Source organism: Haliaeetus leucocephalus, unplaced genomic scaffold (assembly GCF_000737465.1).
Source record: "Haliaeetus leucocephalus isolate CR32 unplaced genomic scaffold, Haliaeetus_leucocephalus-4.0 Scaffold840, whole genome shotgun sequence".
Lineage (NCBI taxonomy): Eukaryota > Metazoa > Chordata > Aves > Accipitriformes > Accipitridae > Haliaeetus > Haliaeetus leucocephalus.
In genome coordinates, this window is record NW_010973276.1 from 222,778 (window position 1) to 243,262 (window position 20,485).

Sequence of the window (20,485 nt, forward strand, 5' to 3'; positions counted from 1 at the left end):
GGAGCTGGACGACACCGCCAGAGCCCAGATCCTTTCCAGGCCTTTCGCCGCACTTGGAGAAGGCTGACGCGGGCACTATGGGAGCTGTAGTCCCGGCCGTAGCGCGGGGCGCGGCGGGAGCTGTAGTCCCGGATTGAGGGGCGCGGCGGGAGCTGTAGTCCCGGGTGGCGGCGGGGGCGGCCCGCGGGGCAAAGAAGTCGTCGTCGGCGCCGCAGCGGCCATGGGGCAGCACGGACCCCCGGGGCGGGAGGCCCCCGCCGTCCCCGGCAGCGGCAAAGCCCCGGCTCCCAAGGGACCGTCGAGACAGACCCACTTTTGTCCGCGGCCTGGCGTAATCTCCGCGGCCGGCAGCCAGAAGCGCCGGGCTGGGGCGGGCCGGCGGCGCAGCAGCCAAATCCCAGTCAGGTGAGGAGCTCAGTCGGCAGCTTTTCGCCCGCTGTCTGGGCTGTAGCTGTGGGGAAGCAGCGAGCGAGTGGTGCGGCGGTGAGCTGTCGGGAGGTATGACACCGAAGCACAAGGTAATCGCCCTGCCGTTTTCTTTAGTAGCTGAAAGCTGCAGCTAGCGGGTGACTAACGGGGTATGTTTTCTGCTCTGACTTAAATGAAGAAAGTGCATGGGCTGTGGTGTTGAGCGTGGGAAAGCTCTCTGTAGCTACTGTAAGGCTTTATGAAAGTTGGATGTTTCTGTCATAAAGAAGTGAACCATTGAGAAGAATCCCAATGGCTAGAGATGGAAGGCAAAAATCTGTGTGTTAATACAATAGTAACTTCATTTCTTTGGCACCTTTTATTCCTGTAGTGTAGTTTACTAAATTTTGCAAAGGAAATCAAATTCAGCCCATGCTAAGAATGGAGTACCAGCCCCTGCTGAGAGGGTCTAGCACACGCAGCAAGGTAAGCAGAACCGTCTTGGCCTCTGAAGATGGATCCCGCAGAGAGTTTGTAGCCTTAACAATGATGCACAAAGGTGAAATTCTCTGATTGTTTCATGTTTACTTTTAAATAAAAAGACATTAGATGATCAGGCTTGTAAAGTTTTGTGTTTTCCTTAGACGCCTAGCCATGTTATAAAATGGAAGCTGTAAAAGCACGTTTTCTCATCCCACCCCCTTGAATGTAAATTGAATTTTGTTTGGGGCATGTTTTTGAAATGAGGTGAAAGTGCTTATAAACTGTTGGGAGTTAAGTAGCTTACAGAACAGGTAAGGCTGTTGTCCATGCTCTAAGAAATCGGGCCCCAAACTTCAATGTGACACAACATGTTCGTGTAATGAGCAGACTGATTTGGGCAGGAAGAAGAACACAGCTGACATAACAAAACGTAAGTTATGTGATGTATGTTAATGATTCTGGGGTTTTGTTTGTTTGTTTGTTTTCTGTCTCTTCTAGATTCTAGGTTGTACCCATGAGGCACACAAAATACGTTGACAGTATTTGGTTAATAGAAAGGTCTGAGTGTGTAGTGCCTATATTTACCACCTATAGTTTTATTTTTTTTCTACTGTAGTCGCTGCAGCTCTTATTTATTACTCTTAATTCATTACTTCGGCTGTCATTCAGAGAAATGCTTTTTATTTGCAGGAAACCGTAAGGAGGTATGTCACGGTTTAACCCCAGCCAGCAACTAAGCACCATGCAGGCGCTCATTCACTTCCCCCCCACCCAGTGGGATGGGGGAGAAAATTGGGAAAAGAAGTAAAACTCGTGGGTTGAGATAAGAATGGTTTAATAGAACAGAAGAGAAGAAAATAATAATTATAATGATAACACTAATAAAATTACAATAGTAATAATAAAAGGATTAGAATATACAAGTGATGCACGATGCAGTTGCTCACCACCCACCGATCAATGCCCAGTTAGTCTGTAAGCGGCAATCCCCCTGCCCCCACTCCACCCAGTTTATATAGTACATGTGACGTCACATGGTATGGAATACCCTGTCGGCCAGTTTGGGTCAGCTGCCTTGGCTGTGTCCCCTCCCAACTTCTTGTACCCCTCCAGCTTTCTTGCTGGCTGGGCATCAGAAGCTGAAAAATCGTTGACTTTAGACTAAATATTACTTAGCAACAACTGAAAACATCAGTGTTATCAACATTCTTTTCATACCTAACTCAAAAACATAGCACTGTACTAGTTACTAGGAAGAAAATTAACTCTATCCCAGCTGAAACCAGGACAAGGTATCGACTGGATTTTACTTTAATAAGATCAGTTTCAATTTCTTCTGAATTTCAGTCCTGAATGAAGGAAGTTTTGATGGATTATCTTCAGGAGAGACACAGCTCTTTCAGAATACAGTATAGCATCTGGAATAACTCAACATTACTGGGAACTGGACCAAGAATGAGAATGAGGACGAACTAGTCTACATACCTTATAATGAGAAATTCAGGGAGCACAAGCTTATAAAAACAAATTATGTATAGTCTTTATGAAGGAAGAGGAAATTGATCACAGAAGTGCCTTTAATATAGGAGACATTGTTGTGGCTAGCTGAAGTTAGATAAAAAGATAATATGAGATGAAATTAGGACTTAATTTTTGATGAAAGGGTTGCTAAACATTTGAACTGGATGTTATTTTTAGTACTATAGTATTCAATAAAAAGTAGAGTCAAGAAGCATCACATCAGAAAGCCAGACAATGTATAAACCTCTAGAGATCTTTTCTGACACAGAGGCCTCATCCAAAGTATAATGTTTTATGACGAATTAGACTCTCTTGAGATTAGAATGTAACACAGTAGTGGTTTCTGTTGACCTTAAAACCTATGAGTCTGTGAATCTATTAATTTCATTTCCTAAATACTGATTTAGGAATGTAACTAGGTAATCAATATTGAAAAATTAAAAAATACATGCTAATAAACTTTAGATTGAATAATATTATTGGTGAACAATATGTTGTGATTTAAGATACTAAGGTTTAGCATCTGCTAACTTGCAGACATCCAGTAATCAACTTAGGGACTTGCTGAGGGAAATAAAATACTGTTATTTCTCACATCTCAGTTGAAATGTGAGTCACAGCAATTGGGATTTGGTTGATTCTTGTACTGAGTCATTGTGCCTCTAACACCAAACATAAACAGTCCTAACATTCTTTCATAAGTAACAGACACCATGAGCAGCGTGGTTTGTGCAAAATGTGTTTACACTGTTCAGTAAATATGCTGTCAGCAGTGCAATGGTTGTGTTGCCTACACTTAATCTGTGTACTTGTAATTGTTGCATCTCTAAAAGACGTTAGTGATCATAGCCAAAGTCATCATGAAATGTTTCTCCTGTTGCAGGTGTTTGAGAGTTTATTTAGTTTTCTAAACAAATACTTTAACGGTTCAAAACTAAATACATGATATATTTCAGCATGATTTTCTCCTAGATATTATATGCATGTAGGTTCAAGGCCCTGTCTCTTTCATGCACGTTACTCTCTTCTGTTTTCTAGTTCCCCAGCTGGACCTTGTTTCTGGCTGTTTGTGCTGTTGGAATTGGAGGGACCTTTCAGTATGGGTATAATGTTTCCATTATCAATGCACCCACCCAGGTAAAATACTGTCTTGTACACAGGGTTGTTTTACAGTGGTGGAGGCATCCTGTCTTAACTGGCCGAGGGGCCAAATGCACTTTTACTGCGATCACAGCAGGAACCAAAGCAGGCTTCCTCTTGTATGAAGGATTCTTGTTGACTTTCAGAATGGTTTCGTGTGAATTTGTTTGTGAGTACCTCCCATCAGAGGTATTCTGTGTCAGATAAAAGTGCCAAATATGCCACATACATATCTCTGTTAAAGTCTGTTGTAGAAGGATTAACTGGATGAATAAGTAACATCCTCCAGTTACACCTTTGACTAAAATAGCCCAGAACATTAAGAATAGAATAGAAAGAATAGAATAGAACATAACAATTTCAGTTGGAAGGGACCTACAAGGATCATCTAGTCCAACTGCCTGACCACTTCATGGCTGACCAAAAGTTATAGCACGTTATTAAGGGCATTGTCCAAATGCCTCTTAAACACTGACAGGCGTGGGGCATTGACCACCTCTAGGAAGCCTGTCCCAGGGTTTGATCAACCTTACTGTAAAATGTCACCACTGTTTCTCCTGATGTCAAGTTTAAACCTCCCCTGACGCAGCTTTGAACCATTCCCATGTGTCCTATTGCTGGCTAATATGGAGAAAGGATAGTTATAGTTGTCTATCACAAGGCAGCTTACTGAGAAAGATCTTAGTCAAAAAGTTGCATCTGTAGTGTCTGAGTATCTTGTAGGTGTTTTCACCTACTTGTTACTTTTGCTTCCATTGCCATGGCCTTGAGGATTTTGCATATTTTGTGGATGACTCAAGAGCATCTGAGCAAATGGTCTTGTGAAAGTGATGGGTATAATTTTCTGCTGTCAGCTGATTTATTTTCTTGTGAAACTTTGAAGACTGAATTTGTTACCATATGGTATGCTTTTTACAAAGGTTAAAATAAGCTGTTTGTGAAAGAACATGTAATATGCTAGAAATGGAGAGTCCAGGAAGTTTGTTCTTCTGTTAGTCTTTGTTTGCTGGCCAAGAACAGAAGCCTCTGATTGCATATACATGTCAGTTCTAGAGTTTCTAAAGACAAATTTTAGGAAACCAAGCATGTAGAATAAGAGTTTAAAAGTTCTGACACATGAATACTGTAACAAGGGCGGAGGAATATTAGAGTTGCAGAAAGGGATTTTACTATGAATTGTTGGATTATGCTAAGGCAGGAAGATTTAAATCAAGTGTCAGAATGAGTCTTCTGACAGTAAAATTTTTTAGGTTATACAAGACCTCTGCGCTCTGAGATGTTCCTAAAAAACAGTAGGACCTACCTATCCACCCTGTCCTCCCCCTACATTCAGAAGGACCTCAGAGCTCTTTTGTAGCAGTATATGGAAAGGTTATGTTTCTCCTCTAGTGGAATACAGCCTCTCCTGAGGTAGACTACAAAATCAAAGCTGATGAGCAGTCTTTGAGATGTATGGAGAGTAGGAAATGGTATTATGGTCAAGGAAGATTCTGCTAGTCATGGTTGTTTTTAATATAATACAACTAAGATTATATTTTTTTGTTAGCTCCCAGAATTGGTTTTCAGGATTGAGGTGCAAGTTACTTATAGTGCTATGCTGTAGGGCTACATGTAATGCTACACATTCATTACTGTTTTCTACTGCAGCATATACACAAGTTCTTAAATGAAACCTGGACTAGTCGTTATCACAAGGAACTAAATCCAGAGTTGCTGACTTTTCTTTGGTCTGTCATTGCTTCTATATTTTCGCTTGGAGGCCTGTGTGGAGCCCTTATTGGAGGCAGCATGGCAATTCGGCTAGGCAGGTGAGTTACAGCAGCAGGCATGTAGCAGCACGTTTTCTTTTCCTACTTTCTCACTGGATTATAAAGTAAATAAATGGGAAAAGAGTGGGAGAAAATGTACCTTGGGTGACTGTGAATGTTTTTCACTTCAAAGCAGAGTTTTCTGGTAGAATTTTCCAGTTTGTTTGAATGTGACTTTAAAAGATGAGCCCTGAATTATAGCCTTCCAGTCTAGCCTTCCCATTACATTTACTGAAATCTAAGTGGGAGTATGCACATACTGTATGGTAGGAAACACAGGTCCCCCATACGCATTTGCAGCCTTCGTGCCAGTAACGACATGCTGTGTAATTCGTAACATTTCACGCGCATTCTGTATGGAAATAGCATAAATGAACAAAACCCTTCTCCTACCTTGTCAGGCATTTCTGTCATGTTTATGCATTATCCTTATGTTTGGACTTTTTTAAAATATGAGTAAATAGTTGTATCAGATATCTGGGTTTCCAGTGAGTAGCACATTTCTTCAGTATAAAGACCATTTTTTCCCCTATTACCAGAAAGGAAATCTTTTTAAAAAACATGTTATTGCAGATTTCCTTAATGTTTTGTTTTGGTTTTTTTTCCTCCTCTTCAGGAAAGGAGCTCTTTTGATGAATAATATTATAGCAATACTGGCCTCCATTTTAATGGGGATCAGTTTTCCTACAGGATTGTTTGAGTTACTGATTGCTGGAAGGTTTTTGATTGGCATAAATTCAGGTGAATGATTTCCTATTCCTACTTTCAATAAACTACGGTGAATGATAAATTATTGTTACTGATGATTCTGTAGCTATTATGATATGTGTTTGTAGGCTGCTTTGTGATGATATGATGACAAAAATGTTCTGTAGTCTAACTTGGAATCTGAAGGCAGCTAAATTAATAGGAGATAGTAGCTAGGTCCGATTTCCTACTTGTTTTGGTTCAGTAATTCTCTTCAAAGCAAGATCTATTAACAGGAAAATGTTATTCCATTTACTTGCAGGTATTGGGATCTGTGTGCAGCCTCTGTATCTTGGAGAGGTTGCCCCAAAACATCTTAGAGGTGGCATGGCCATGGGGAGTTCCATCTTTCTGACTGGAGGGATTCTGACAGGACAAATAATTGGTTTGAGGTTAGAAATGCATTTTTTTTCCTGCCTTGTGTTACTCGTACGTACAGAATTCCAATTCCCTGCAGCTCTCTGCAAAACATTCGTTGTGGCCATTGTAGCATTAGTGAATCAACTTCATATAGAAGGTCTACCTGTAAGAAGAAAACCCTGCTTTTGCCACCTTATTCCTACAACTGCAAACCATCTGTGCTATCTCCCCAGGGGAGTATTCTCAGTTTAGATGGGTTAGCCAGAACAGCATTAGTAAAATAGGTACATTTATGCTAAGTTCATATTTTCTGCCAGTTTCTTGTTGGAGACAGTTGTCATTCATAAGACAGGACTTGAGAGCAAAGGACTCATAACTTCTGTATTGTAGCACTACTGCTGGTTTTGTACCTTGTGAGATCAGATGAAGTTGCTAGGGACATTATCCAGTTGGAGCTTAAAAAGTTCCAAGAACAGAGCCTGCACAGCCTCAAGATGAAAAGCTGCTTTCATTAAGTCTGCTAGAAACTTTCCACTGCCCTAAGAGCAACTGCTAGTACCCTGAGTAACAGCACATTACCTGTTTTTTCTCTGTCCCTCTACCAAAAGCACTGAGACTTCTCTTTTTCCTTATTATTAGCTTCTGAATTAACTGATTTTGCTAGATACTTCAGGTGTGAAGTGCTACAAAGTAAGTAGAATATAAACTTCAGGCTGTATAATCTAGGGTCAGTATTTAAAATGCGATACACTTTGTATTTTAAGAAGTTTATATTGCCCACAACACATCATCCTGCTGATTCTAACTATACCAATTTTAATGATTCCTTTCTGTGTAATATACCTTCTCATTAGATAACTTTGAATGGGAGGTGGGATCAGGTGATTTTCTTGAGTTCCTTTCTATCGTAAATTATTCTATGATTCTCAAAAGCAGATACTGCTGCAGACCTTAAGGTGAAGTATGTATGCTTTTACTTTCCTGCATTGCTAGGAAATACTGCTTTGGCAAACCTGAAAATAATGCTTAGGACCAACACAGCAATAAGCAGCAGTAAAATAGTGTTGCTTATCTCTTCCTGAGTGAAACCTGATTTCAGAGTGACCGGAAAATATTTCCTAACCTCTTTCTGCTGAGGCTCACAAGATGTAGGTAACTGGTTACAAGGGAACTTTTCTCAAAGGACAAACATCTTGCTCCCAAAAGTCTTCTGAATAGTCACGAGTAGCTAATTACTTGGGGTTTTTTTCCTTCTTTTTCCACACGTCTCCCAGGGAATTACTAGGTGCAGAAACGTATTGGCCTCTGTTGCTATCCAGCAGCTGTTTCCCAGCATTTGCCCAACTTCTATTCCTGCCATGGTTTCCTGAAAGTCCCAGATATCTTCTTATTGACAGAGGTGATGAGCTGAGCTGTGCCAAAGGTAATTTACAGCATTTTCATACTTCCTCTGTGTCTTCAGAACGGTACAATGAATATATTGGGTTCCAGATTCTCCTTTTATCAACATGACATAGTTACATTGCCTAGTGCTTTTTGGCCCATGTTTTTACTCCGGTAAGCTTATATGGAAAAAGGGATTGTACAACTCAGGAGTCTATAATGAATTGTGAACAAAACTTTATTATCTTGTTTCAAATATATGTTCGTGTTTTGTTACTCTTTAGTGAAATCTCTAAAGATTTTATAATTTTTCTCATGGATGAAGTAACATACCTGAACTACATAACCTCTCACTGGATTATTCATTTCTCAGGTCATGTCACAGATTAAGTATCAGTTATATTGGATATTTTCTTCCATTCAGTGATACTGTTATACTTCTCCTGTAAGAAATAATAAAAAATAATATAATAAAATGGAGACAGCATAAGTAGCTGAAAAATTAGAGAGCTTTTTACTGAAAAAGAGGTGATATTAAAGAAGTGATTAATTGGCTATTTGACCAGGAAGCTCCTTATCCTCCATTTTCTAAATATTTAGTTATCTTTTAAATACCTTTTTTCCCCTGTTATATCATGTGGGAGAACTATGACAGCTTAAACTTTTCACTTTATCTTTCAGAGATCTATGATTGTTCTCCTTTTATTCAAGCCCTACTCAAGAAATAACTGTAATGGATAGCTGTGCAGTACTGCAGAAATGAGCAAGTGAAGCCCACACGCTACAAGAATTTGAAAGACAAAAATTCAGATTAGTTGTGATTTTCTTTATCCTGAAATTACACAGTTCTCTTTATATACTGCAAGAAGAAACTAAATATCACAAGAGATTTTTTTTCACCATAGCGTGCCAAAAGAAGACACTGAGGTAGCCATTTGTATCCTCATGTACAGTGGATGTGAGGTATTTTACTTCCCAGAGAGACTCAGTGGAATAATACTCCAAAGAGTAAAGTATTAGTCACTATAAGTAAGCAGGTCTGATTAATTCAGTTTGAAGGTCTGTTAAATAAATATGAAAAGACCCTCTCTAAAATAATAACCAATTAATAAAATTGAGAGGACAGAAAAAAAATTCAGAGATCCCAATGTACAAATCTGGACAATAAAATACTTGGTCACATATTTTTCAGAAATGTGTTCAGTGTTTCTACTTCTACCAGGTATGGTGATTCTGATATAGTTCACAGTGACATAAAATGACACTTGTGATCCCTGGATCTTCCATTTAAAATGCTAAATAAATGAGAGAAATGAACAAAGGAAGTTTTCCTTGTTACCGTTTGATAGCGTTGTATTTAATTCAGTTTTCATTGTATACATAAATAAAGGAAAACCATTTCTTCTTTTCTTTTCTTCTGTTACTTGTTTTGAAGTGCTGTTGATGAGCATATGAATTTGTATCTGTCTAGAAAAGGTATTCGTAGGTAGAACAGTATATCTTGTGGAAAGATCTTCATAAAAGAAGTTAAAGAGGCTTAATTCAGGGAAGCCTTTAGGCCAAGGTAAAATTTGTTAGGAATTACAAAAGAGGCAGGGTTCACAGAGAGAGGTGAAATCTTGTATTATACTGGGTAATTAAAAAACAGACAAAAAAGTTAAATTTTTAGATAAAGTCATCTGTACCTGCAGACCTGTCTCCTTTCCTCCTGCCAAGTTTTTCAGCTGATCTAATAAAAATACCTCTCTCTGCTTACCTCGCCCAAAAATGCTCATGGACCATCACAACTGCAAAAGCACAGTAACAACAATTGACTTATGGAGTTAATTCTGTCTAATTTGGAAGCCATGGACAAGATGACCATAATGTCCCTTTCAGATTATGATCTAGTTTGGGCTTCGTTAAATGTAATTTTTTAAATATAAATGAAGCTTGCAATCTCTGTACCATATTCAAGTCTTCCCTCTCAATTTTTTTTTTCTGAAATAACATAATCATGGATTGTTTTTTTTTTTTCCAAGAATTGTGGTTGCTCCTGAACTGACGCTGAAGAGTGGCTAGAGCTTCAAGCTGGTTACACTGTTAGTGATAACAATAGCATTGGAAAGTTTGCTTTCAGGATCATCAAAAGTTCTACTGTTGCCCTTAAGAAGACAAACTGTCACGATATATTTAACCTTGAAGATTTTAGAGGAACTGATGTTATGTACTCTAGGTTTTAGGACCATTAGTAAAGGTTTTAGTTTTGCATCCAACTGATTTCTGATAGTACTTGCCTTAGAAGAATTACTTACCATCATTACTCCAGCTCACTAAATGCATTCCACTGGCAAAATTAAAGATGGGGACCTAAGAAAAGACTTGATATCTGCCTAGAATTTAAGCAAAAGACTTCAAAGCGCTTCGAGTGTCCTTTAATGAAAAGACTATTTGGAGGTCTGTGGTTCAGATATAAACCACTTCAAAATATTTTGCTTGGTGAATATTTCAGAGTCAGATATTCCTCTAAAAAAAGCAAAGTAATGACACTCCAAATCTACCACAGCAAAAGATGTTGGAAAACCAGCAAGCAAAAAACAAGTCACAAAGCAAATTATTTTTTTCCCAGCTTTCTAAAGCACAAAGTTTTCATATCCTAGCCAAAGCAAGGTAATTATGGAAAGAGATGATTTTCCAGAAGTTGTGGTTAATAGGTAAACATAAGAGAATTTATTTTCTTCTTTTTTCTAGCTTTGAAACAATTTCATGGTTCTTCAGAGTATCGAAGGGAGATGGAAGACATACAGCAGGAATGTTTTGCCTTAGACGGGGAGAAACCCAAGAAGCCCTGGCAATTATTCACTGATCGTGGTGTGAGATGGCAGCTCATTACTGTGATTGTGATGACTATGGGCCAACAGCTCAGTGGGATAAATGCCGTAAGATTTCATACATACTAACAGCTTAAATAATTATTTAATTTCCATCTGTTTTTCAACCTTTTATTAACACAAAGGATCCAGATAGAGAAGCTTAGAGAAATGGGATCAGTGGCAAAGAGTATCTTTGTGTTATGTCTGTGTTTCTCTTTTTTTCAATTTTTTTTTCATTTGTGTGTTTCTGGTATGTAAATTTCTTTAAAGAATTCTTCTGAAAAAGTAAATAAAAGTGGATCAGCTTATCCCATTGTGTCTGGTTTAAGAATTTGAAGTATTATATTCAGTAAGTTGAATAATTATATTTGCTTTTATGATAGCAATATGTTTACCTAGACATGAATTTTAACAGATTCTTCTTGCTGTTTATGTGAAATTAATAACTCACAATAGAAAATAATTGAGCTGTATATTTAGTATGAACTTGACTTTGTTTCCAGCCAATGATTTAACTACTGGGAACACCCCTTTTTTTTTTGTTGTTGTTGTAGATTTATTTCTATGCAACTTACATTTTTGAACAAGCTGGGATCTCAGCAGAAAAAATCCCGTATGTGACACTTGGCACTGGAGCTTGTGAATGCCTCACAGCTCTCACCTGTGTAAGTAACAATTTATTCTATCTCCTAGCATAAAGAGTAACGATTCTTCTTCTTGAAGAACATTGGTAAATAGGAGATTAATATAGTAACAGAAAATGATGTCTTTTCCACAGGGTTTACTGATAGACTACGTGGGAAGAAGATACCTCATCATTGGGGGTTATCTCCTTATGACCCTTTGGAGCATTGTTTTAACATTCTCTCTGACTTACCAGGTGTAAAGAAAAACTCATTTATATTGCATGATATGACTATAGTGATTGAAAATCTGTGACACTCAAACACAGCTGGAAGATAAGAGCTACATAGGTTTAAACAGCAGCATAAAAAATGACAGCAATTGAAAGATTGGATCAATTCTGGAGCCATCTTTCCCTAAAATAAGAGAATGCTCTCAGCTAAGCTTTGATCATGTATTTGTCTTAAAGCTGTAGCTGCATTTAATGCTGACAAAACTAAGCAATGACAAAACTGCATTTATTGTAGCTTTTAAAGTAATTTTAGGATAAAATACTATATATCATATAGTGATGATATTAAGCATCAGAGTCCATTTCAGTCACTTAATTGTAAGCAAATGATCAAACAACAAATATTGTAAAGATGCTGAAATTCAAAAGACGCTTAAATCCATTAAGTGTAAATTCACAGAAACTGTTGGGAACTCACTAGACATATTCACAGTGCCTTAAGTTTATCATGCGAAGACAACATCCTGCCTTGCTTTTTGATGTGGTATGAAGAGATGCATCGTAAGTTGTTCTGTATACCGTATCAGCTCAAATAAGGCAACCCCACAAACCTCCTGAAATGAATGTTTAGAGGAAATGTATCTCCACATTTGCAGACCGTACTATACTAAATATTTATCATTACCTTCGGGTAATCCAAGCAAGATGATGCAGGTGTAGCTCCAACAGTGAGCAACTCAATTTAGTCAGTATTTGGTTGCCTGATAAATCCTTATTTGACAAAGGTAGGATTAAAGAGCTGCAATTCTTTCCTTATCCACACCGTCAGTGTTTGAAGCTGGCTTTAAATGGGTGGATCACATGCAGTCATGCTGCAGGTCTGATGTTTGGAGGGACAGTAGGGTTAGAGGCTGCACAGATTGGCAAGCAGACCACAGAAGAGGCACCTACAGTAATTTCTGTGTGGTTGGAATAAAGTAAGCTGCTAGGCCAGGCAAAAAGTTGAATGAGCCAGCCATTAGGCAGAGACCTAGGTTTAATTATTTTATTGTAACTTCTGTAAATTTCTTGGTTTGCTTTTGAATAATGGGATTTCAAGCTTAGGTTTGGTCTTTCTAACATACCTGGTTTCATATGTATAGTAATCATGTTTCTTTACTGCACTACTGAAATTTATGTATACGTAATAATGTGATGAGAAGTCTGTTCATGCTATGGAGGTACTTGATGACAGATAACTCATGGGATCAGCATAAAATACCAAAATAAACACTGACAAAATGTTAAACTAGTAACAACATATAATTGTCATGTTCAATATTGGTGTAAATTTTTAGCCTCTGAGGACTAATGATAAATCTCAACAGAAGCACTAGACTCCATGTAGTAAAAATTATTAAATGAACAATATTTAATTTCTCCGACGCAGTACTGTTAAATAAATTAGCTGTAAACAGCCATGACTGACTGTTCGTTGTAGTTGCAATAAAATAGCAAAAGGAAATGTAACTGTTAAGCTAAACTTTAAAACTTGATTGTGAAAATCTGAACTAAACCTTCTCATTCTCTTCTGTTCCAGGAACTGTACTCATGGGTGCCTTATGTGAGCATGACATCTATATTTGCCTTCATCTTGAGTTTTGGGTTGGGACCAGGTATTACAGAGTGATGAATGTTTTAAAATGGTGAATGCGTGTCTGGGGCTGGGGCGGGGACATCAGCAGCTCTGCTGTGTAAGCCAGGCGGTAAGTATTTACTGTATGGCTGCTGAGGCTCTGGCTAAGGAACACAAGTGAGCCCGTCTCATCAGAACAGTTTAGTCTCCCATAGCCTGAAACTGAGGCTCACCATGCATGTTTCTTTGGGCCAGCTATGCGTGGCAGGGGTCTTAGTTCTGGCCTTCAGGTCAGTTGAGTCATACAAGAAGCAAGAAAAAGCCTGTTACGCTTTTAAAGGGGCCCTTGCTCCCTGAGCAGTGCTGCTGAAATAAGGCCACTTTACTACATGGGCAGTAGATTAAAAAATGTGCTGTTAATAATAATTTTTTTTTTAAATAGAATCAGATCAGCTACTGGCATATTCAAAAGCAATAGTTTTTCTGGCATTGGAAATACTGCAAATGGACAGTTAGCATAATAACCTATTCTGTTTCTGAAACTCATTCCCCCAGGTGGCATAACAAATACCCTGACAGCTGAATTATTTATACAGTCTTCACGTCCTGCTGCCTACATGATAGGAGGGACTATTAGTTGGATTAGTTTCTTCACAATTGGAATGCTCTTTCCCTTTATAGTGGTAAGTATGCATAACACATTTTCATAATTGCATCACCTCCCATTTAATCTTAGGTTCCATCAACTTGCTTTTTCTTATACAGTAACACTTAAACACAACCAAGTATAACTAGATTCAGTCCCTCTTAAAATGTTTTTTTAGATAACAACAAAAAATAATAAAACATGATAAATGCAAATTAAAAGGAATGCATGGGGTTAATTTTCATGTTCAGATTTAAAAAATGGAGAAGGTATCAAAACTAGAGAAACTTAAGCAGATACTGAGATTCAAAAAACACATTTCTTAATAGCGCCTTGCACTTTTATATCAAAGTAAAGTAGAAGTAGTACCTGGCGCTAGTGGTTCACACCTTCTCCAAGAGTTCACTAAATTTACATACAGAGGGTTCTGTGATCAGGAAGATTTTTAGAAAAAACAATACAGGCTTTAATTTCTGGCTTTGTATTTTCAGTTTTAGCACTTTTGAGAGCAAAACATGCAGGAACAGCATGCAGCAGGCTATCTTGCTTTGACAGTCCTCTGCTTCTCTTAAAAAAAAAAAATTTTTTTAATCTATAGCATTGAAAAGTATTAACAAACATCCAGAGAAAGATAAACCACATAATCTTGAAGTATGAGGCAGCTAAGTAGCAAGTGCTGACTTTTCATTACATTGTGACTTGTTCAGTGTGTGTTTAAAAGGTTTATCTTTTTTCTTTTTTTTTTTTTTTAATAAAAAGACTACCAAGTGTATTGCACAGCATTTGGTAGTCTTTTATCTAGAAAAAAAAAAAATTAAAAAGTTCCATGTAAAGTAAGGATAGGTTAAACGTCTTTTTATTAAAAATATCTGAGCAGCAATGTTAGGTATGAATGGAACCAAGAAGCTTTTTATTTTCCAAAACCCGCTGTTATACTTGAAATATGTTGCAATGAAATAAATTTTATTTTCAGAATGGACTGAAGCAGTATTGTTTTCTGGTGTTCTTATTGGAGTGCTCCTTAGTTGCTGCTTTCATCTTCCTCGTAATTCCCGAGACAAAAAACAAATCTTTTCTGGAAATCAAAAAGGAATTTCACAAGCTTAATTTTGGAAGAAATACCAAAAAAAAGGAAACAGCGCTTTATGAAAGAAGACAACTCCATGATGAATTTTAAAATTTGCATAATTTCACAGCTGTTACAGAACTTTAATAAGAATTACAAACAGCATCTTCTAAATTAGCAGTGTAATACCATGAACAAGTAGCTTATTAAATCCTCCTGTATATTTGGAGGAAGTTTAAACGCAGGTTAATCTTGCTGAAATGCTGTTAAAACATATATTGCTGAAATGCTATTAACAACATATTATATTATACATAGGAGATGATGTTTAACTACAACTTGATGTTGTAGGGACACACAAATGCCAGGAGAGGGTGTTCAGCGAATTCCTCCCCCGCAGCAGATTTCTTCAGATAATTCAGTAGCTTTTCTTATATTTCTAAGCCCCTTCTTCAGATTCAGGTAATCAAGCATATGTTAATGCTTTACGGAATAAAATATTTGAGGCATTAAAATCCAAACAAGAACTGACCTGCTGAGAAAATGATATTTGAAATATTCTAGTTCATATATAAATTGGGGTATTTAGTTGCTGGTTTTCACTTAAGTAACTTCTTTGAAAGATTTAAGGACATTCCTCATCTAGTCCTACTACTATAACTGGTCAAAGACAGGAGAGCACCTATCTGAATTACTGTTATACCTATCTGAATTACTGTTATTTGTAATAAAGTGTATTAGAAAGACTTGTTTCCAGCACTAATAAAAGAGTTTCTGGAGTCTGAGTTTATTTTTTTGCCCTAACCTAGCATCTTAACATTTTAAACTGTCCAACAGGGTAAAACCTCCTCTAGTTTTGGAGGTCAGTTCTTGGCAGATTGAGATCAACATCACAAAAAGTACTAAATAGCAGAAAGGACAGATGACAGCAATTAAATACTTTTCACCTGTAAAGACTTTTCAAGATGGTCTGATAGAACACATATAAGGAGACTAGAGAGGGCTTGAAGGACCTATTGAATGAGCTTTCTGCTTAATCTCCAACATTTCATCCAGGACTCTTTCTCAACTTAAAATAAATTCTCTATACTTTAGTAGTCAAAAAGCAAGAAATCTTAATTACATACGGTGTTCGTGTGCCTCTCTGATACTCATTTCCATGCCTGTAACTGCTAGGACCGTAGTCCTACCTTACGTTACTACATCTTTTCCTGGCTGTAAGCATTTCTTGATTCCATCTGTTAACTTACTAAAGTGCCACAGTAAGCACTGGATTTCTTTTACCTTTATCTTCCTTCCCTCAGAATTAAAGCGCTTAGTGAAAACAGAAGCAAACACCATTTTTCTGATTTTGGTAACTAAATCAGCTGTTTAATTGAAAATAACATTAACTCTTAACAGTAAAGGAGGCAGTATCAGGAAGGGATCTTCTTGTTCTTTAGTTTATCCTCTAAGTTTGAAAAATATTTCATTTTGGCTAGAAGCTTCTTAGCTTCTTGAAGATCATCTGAAATGAAATAAAACATTATTAGTTTATAGAGGGCTGGCTGAATTTTCATTTTCAAAATGAATCTCAAAATTTCAATTACAGCACCTGTTCCAGTACTGAGAGCTGCAAGTTGTAAGGACCCATACACAAATAAAACCCTGTTGCCTATTATTTTAAACTCAGATGGTTTTGGAACACCTCAACTGTAAAAATGTACAATTTAGAAAAGAAACGTGACATGAATATCCTTCAATGACTTTTCTGTAAAGTGGCTGTAGTATTGATGTAGCCACTGGGGAATTTTAAGCATATAGACAAGACAAACTTTTTTTTTTAATGTATGTAATTAGGCCAACTGCCATCACTGAAAAATGCAGAAGATTTGTAGGACACTGGTATGGATAGTGTCAATTCCAAAACTGAAACAACTGGACAGGAAAGGTGGTTTATCACCTACTGACAAGGATAGATGCAACACAATCCTTAACTCTCATAGTACAAAGAGTGACAGATTATAAGGTTATAATTTTTCATATGCAGGCCTAGCCAGCACTACTTTGCGTTTGATGTTTTACAATTACAATGCACTACTACAGAAACCTCACAACAAAAGCATTGCAAGACCCAGGAGAGAAACGTAAAGGTTTCTCCCCAGAGGAAGGAAGCTAGTCTGGAATGGTTCAAGCTCCTGCCTATCAATTGGTTGTGGAATAAAGTTATGTTAATTATTGCACAGGAAGTCCCTAAAACCTTAGGCTAAATGCGGCATCAGGTCTTTTCTTGCCATACAGCTTCAGTGGTAAGCAGCTGAATCGTCCCTGTCTTGACTTGCACTGCAAAGAACAGCGCCCATCACTCTGTTGACAGCTTCAAGACTGCAGAGAAAGATCTCCCAAATTCAAATTTGAAATGTCAGAATAGGTAGTAAGTTTGATGAAGAAAAGAGTCTGTTCGTCCCAGCATTCTGGGAAACAAACAAATTAAAAATTTCTTAGCGTCTGCATTCCCACTTGAAGTGATCATTTTGATGCAAATTGAATTAACTGGAACTTCTTTATGGATTTTTTTTTTTTTATTTAATGTAAGGCCCTGAATTTCCTGAATCAGCAGAAAGTTCAGCTCAGAACTATTTATTCTAAATACCAAACAAAGAAAACTACTTGATGCAGTATTTCTGTTCTGTACTTCAGGAAATACTTGCCAGTAAGAGAACGTGATTTTTTTAAGCATTTATAACTGGTATGTATGGCAGCTAAATACTTAATATAAATAGCTACCTCTTTCAAAAGCTGCAGTCACCTCTTTGGTCAGTTCTTCTTGTTTAACTGCAAAATAAATTATTTAATTCACTTTTTGTTACATACTTGGTATATTTAATACCACTGTGTTCTGATTGTGGTGGTAAACTTAATTACTAGTCTCACAGTCTTTTGGGAGCTAAGAGAGCTGTTTGTCATATTGCTGTCAATTTTTTTTTTAAACTGTAATTTCAAACATATATTTCTTTGTTTAAACAGGTTGACAGACAGCAATTCCAATGCAATTCAATGGTCACTAACTTCCCAGAAATCTACCTTACTTTTGGTGTATCAGTTTACCCTGCTACAGTTAATTTTCTTATTCTTAGTTTTTATTCTAGTTACTCTAATTGCTTTTGGCACACTACTGTTACTGCAAAGAATTAAATATACCAATGAACTCAATGTTTTGGGTATCACCAACAACATAAACAAGAAAGTTGCTTGTATAAGGATAATAATCACTTAATATAATGGTTGCTAAGTTGAAGAAGGTGAAAGAAATACAATGTCCATATCAATGAAATTACTTAAGTGGTCAGTCAAGCATTTTATTAAACTTCACTTTGAGTGGTTCTTTCTTTTAGGACGGTCCACTTGCCCTGATCTGCTGAAGGTTCAATAAGTGCCTGTTTATAGTCAATATATATACACACCTATTTTGCCATCAGAAGAGGTACTGTTATAAGACATTCTCAAGCCAGATTTGAAGTTTAGGTGGCATGAATTGGTGAAGACAACATTTTTTGGGGGGGGGAAGCTCTTGCGGTGAGTCAACTCAAGACTAATACAGGTTAGAGATACTAAGAGAAATACATTGAAAAAGTTAACTCTTCAGAAAGGCTCTCACATTACACAAGGTACAGTAAATTAGTTCTGTACAAACCCCTCAAATCATAACCTACCTTTAATTAAAGTTTCAATTTCTTCAAGGATATCCTCATTTTTAGGTTCTGCTAATTTCTCATTAATTTCCATGATTTCCATGAGAAACACTGAGTCTGCATCACAGTCTGTCTCTTGTGCCGGCTCTACACCATTCAGCTCCAGCTGGTGAAGAAAACAGGAATTTGGAAATGCGCATTCTGGCATCTATTTCAATGTGAATTATTTTCTTGAATATTAAGTCTTCTACTAGGGCTCACTCAGATTCGTATCTGGTAAAGTTCTGGTTTCTTCCATGAAATGTGCATAAACAGAGTCAGTTTTAAAATTAACTCCATAGGTAGACCATAAAAATCAGCAGTTAACCAAAGCAAAAAAATGTAACAAAGGCTGCCAAGGGCCAGACTGAAATGTCAAAGAACAGCCATGGCCAAACTCCATGTGTGACGCAGGAAACAAATTAGTGTAACATGAGCATCAAATGAGATGGTAATAATAATCAGTAAAATGTTAAAGAAAATAGTGGAAAAGCTGATGCGTTTTCAGACAAGCTTGGTCTTGGTCTCCCTTCAGTCCCTGGTAATCCTCTTCTTCAGAGGAACACAAATTAGCACGTTAATGATGGAGTCAAAGGTCTGACTGATTGCGTTACCACCAGCAGCCCCAGCCACCTACGGTGAGTGACAGCAGTATTGATGAAATACGTAGCGGACACCTTACCAGATAGAGGCCACGGCTCAAAGGGTTCAGGAGGGTTTGGTAGGCCTTATTAATCAAGGAGGAGTGTTGCTGAGAGTAGTGCTGTTCTTTCTGCGAATGGACCACAAATAACAGCAACAAGTTAACGACAGGTAGCAAAATCCATTACGCTTTGTTACCTGCAGAGAAATAGCGTTCCCACAACAATACAGGCGTGTAAAACGGAAAGCTGATTTTCAACAGAGAGGGGAAGAGCAGGGAGAGGGGCTACCCGCACTGCCGGACTCTGCCGTCTCACGCAGCGAGGTTCTCGAGACCCACCGCAGCAGCCCCGTACTGTCACCCTCCGCCGCAGGTCCGTGCGCAGCGGGCTCTTCCGAGCACCAGGACACAAACACCGGCGAGCCCCTGTAATCCCAAGAGAGGAGGGCGAGGGGGGACCCGGCGCGCCGCTTCGCAGGGCCGCCGCCGCCGCCAAGGGCGGCACGGCCGTAACGCGAACGGCGGCCTCCTCCCGCCCGGAGCCCTGCCGCCCCGCCGGCCGCGGCGGGGGAGGCGGCGAGGCCCGGTCCACCCCGCCCGGGAAACCGCGCAAGCCGCGCCGGGGGCAGAGCTGGCGCCCCCGCCCCGGCGCTCACCGGCGGCCTCCGGCCGAAGCGATCGGGGTGAAGAGCGCGCTGCAGGCTCCGGAACCGCCGCTGCAGCTGCTGCGCGTCGACGCGGAAGGAGCGCTCGCTGCGGGCGACAGAAGAGCGGCGTAAGGCCCGCGGCCGGCCGAGCCCGCGGCCGCCCCGCCGGTACTCACCAGTCCATCAGGCGGAAGAGGTCAGGCCGAGGCCCCGGCGGCTGCAGCGCCCGGCAGCCGGGGCAAAAGTGAGGCAGCCCCTCGGCGCCGGGGAGGCGGCTGCCGCAGCTCCAGCACCGCGGGGCCGGGGCGGAGCCCGGCCCGAGGCAGCGAGGCCGCGGGGCCCCCTCGGGAACGCGGAGCGCCCACCGCGCGCCGCCGAAACGCCGCCGCAGCGCCGCCTGCATCCTGCCGGACTACAGCTCCCAGCAACCCCCCGCGCGGCAGGCCGGGCCCCGATTGGCTCAGTTCGTAGCGAGGAGTGGCGGGGCGCGTGCGCGCCGAGCAACGCGGCACCGGCTCCGCGCGGCGAGCGGCGCGGGCTCCACCACCCGTGAGTTCGGACCCCTCCCCTCCGGCTGCCGGGCCCGGCCCGGCGCTCAGG

General features: G+C 39.5%; 3 protein-coding genes across 8 annotated transcripts in view; 2 read left to right on the plus strand and 1 right to left on the minus strand.

Moving 5' to 3' along the window:
* The first annotated feature begins 318 nt into the window (after positions 1–318).
* On the plus strand, positions 319–16,144 carry LOC104840812 (solute carrier family 2, facilitated glucose transporter member 11-like). 5 transcript variants are annotated; one of them, XM_010582033.1, is made up of 13 exons: positions 319–518; positions 800–894; positions 3,451–3,549; positions 5,200–5,360; positions 5,977–6,101; positions 6,370–6,499; positions 7,742–7,890; positions 10,581–10,768; positions 11,257–11,367; positions 11,481–11,582; positions 13,138–13,213; positions 13,729–13,856; positions 14,793–16,144. In XM_010582033.1, exons 2-13 carry the CDS (start codon positions 841–843, stop codon positions 14,994–14,996), a joined length of 1,527 nt encoding a protein of 508 aa, XP_010580335.1. In that variant the 5' UTR covers positions 319–518; positions 800–840; the 3' UTR covers positions 14,997–16,144. The 5 variants fall into 5 exon arrangements, with proteins under 5 accessions (XP_010580335.1, XP_010580334.1, XP_010580337.1 ...); XM_010582034.1 differs by having other exon boundaries at positions 378–405; XM_010582032.1 differs by having other exon boundaries at positions 319–894.
* Positions 16,145–16,234: 90 nt separating this feature from the next.
* Positions 16,235–20,288, minus strand: HSCB (HscB mitochondrial iron-sulfur cluster co-chaperone). Its single transcript, XM_010582256.1, has 6 exons — positions 20,062–20,288; positions 19,895–19,991; positions 19,278–19,367; positions 18,578–18,722; positions 17,652–17,699; positions 16,235–16,392 (listed from the first exon to the last, which is right to left on the minus strand). The coding sequence occupies exons 1-6, from the start codon at positions 20,286–20,288 to the stop codon at positions 16,301–16,303; spliced, it is 699 nt and encodes a 232-aa protein (XP_010580558.1). The 3' UTR covers positions 16,235–16,300.
* An 89-nt stretch (positions 20,289–20,377) lies between these two features.
* CHEK2 (checkpoint kinase 2) overlaps positions 20,378–20,485 on the plus strand; it is a 20,513-nt gene continuing 20,405 nt past the window's right edge. For both annotated transcript variants that reach the window (XM_010582038.1, XM_010582039.1), the window contains exon 1: positions 20,378–20,434. The gene's annotated coding sequence lies outside the window, so the exon portion shown is untranslated. The remainder of the gene's footprint in view (positions 20,435–20,485) is intronic.

Excerpts from the sequence above, each read along its gene's own strand:
- LOC104840812 (XM_010582032.1), top strand. The coding sequence starts at position 841 with ATGCTAAGAATGGAGTACCAGCCCCTGCTGAGAGGGTCTAGCACACGC. Across the intron at positions 895-3,450 it reads GGTCTAGCACACGCAGCAAG|TTCCCCAGCTGGACCTTGTT; the intron begins GTAAGCAGAACC and ends TCTGTTTTCTAG. Across the intron at positions 11,368-11,480 it reads GCCTCACAGCTCTCACCTGT|GGTTTACTGATAGACTACGT; the intron begins GTAAGTAACAAT and ends TCTTTTCCACAG.
- HSCB (XM_010582256.1), bottom strand. The coding sequence starts at position 20,288 with ATGCAGGCGGCGCTGCGGCGGCGTTTCGGCGGCGCGCGGTGGGCGCTC. Across the intron at positions 19,992-20,061 it reads CTCTTCCGCCTGATGGACTG|CGAGCGCTCCTTCCGCGTCG; the intron begins GTGAGTACCGGC and ends TGTCGCCCGCAG. Across the intron at positions 16,393-17,651 it reads GACTGCAGCTTTTGAAAGAG|ATGATCTTCAAGAAGCTAAG; the intron begins GTAGCTATTTAT and ends ATTTCATTTCAG.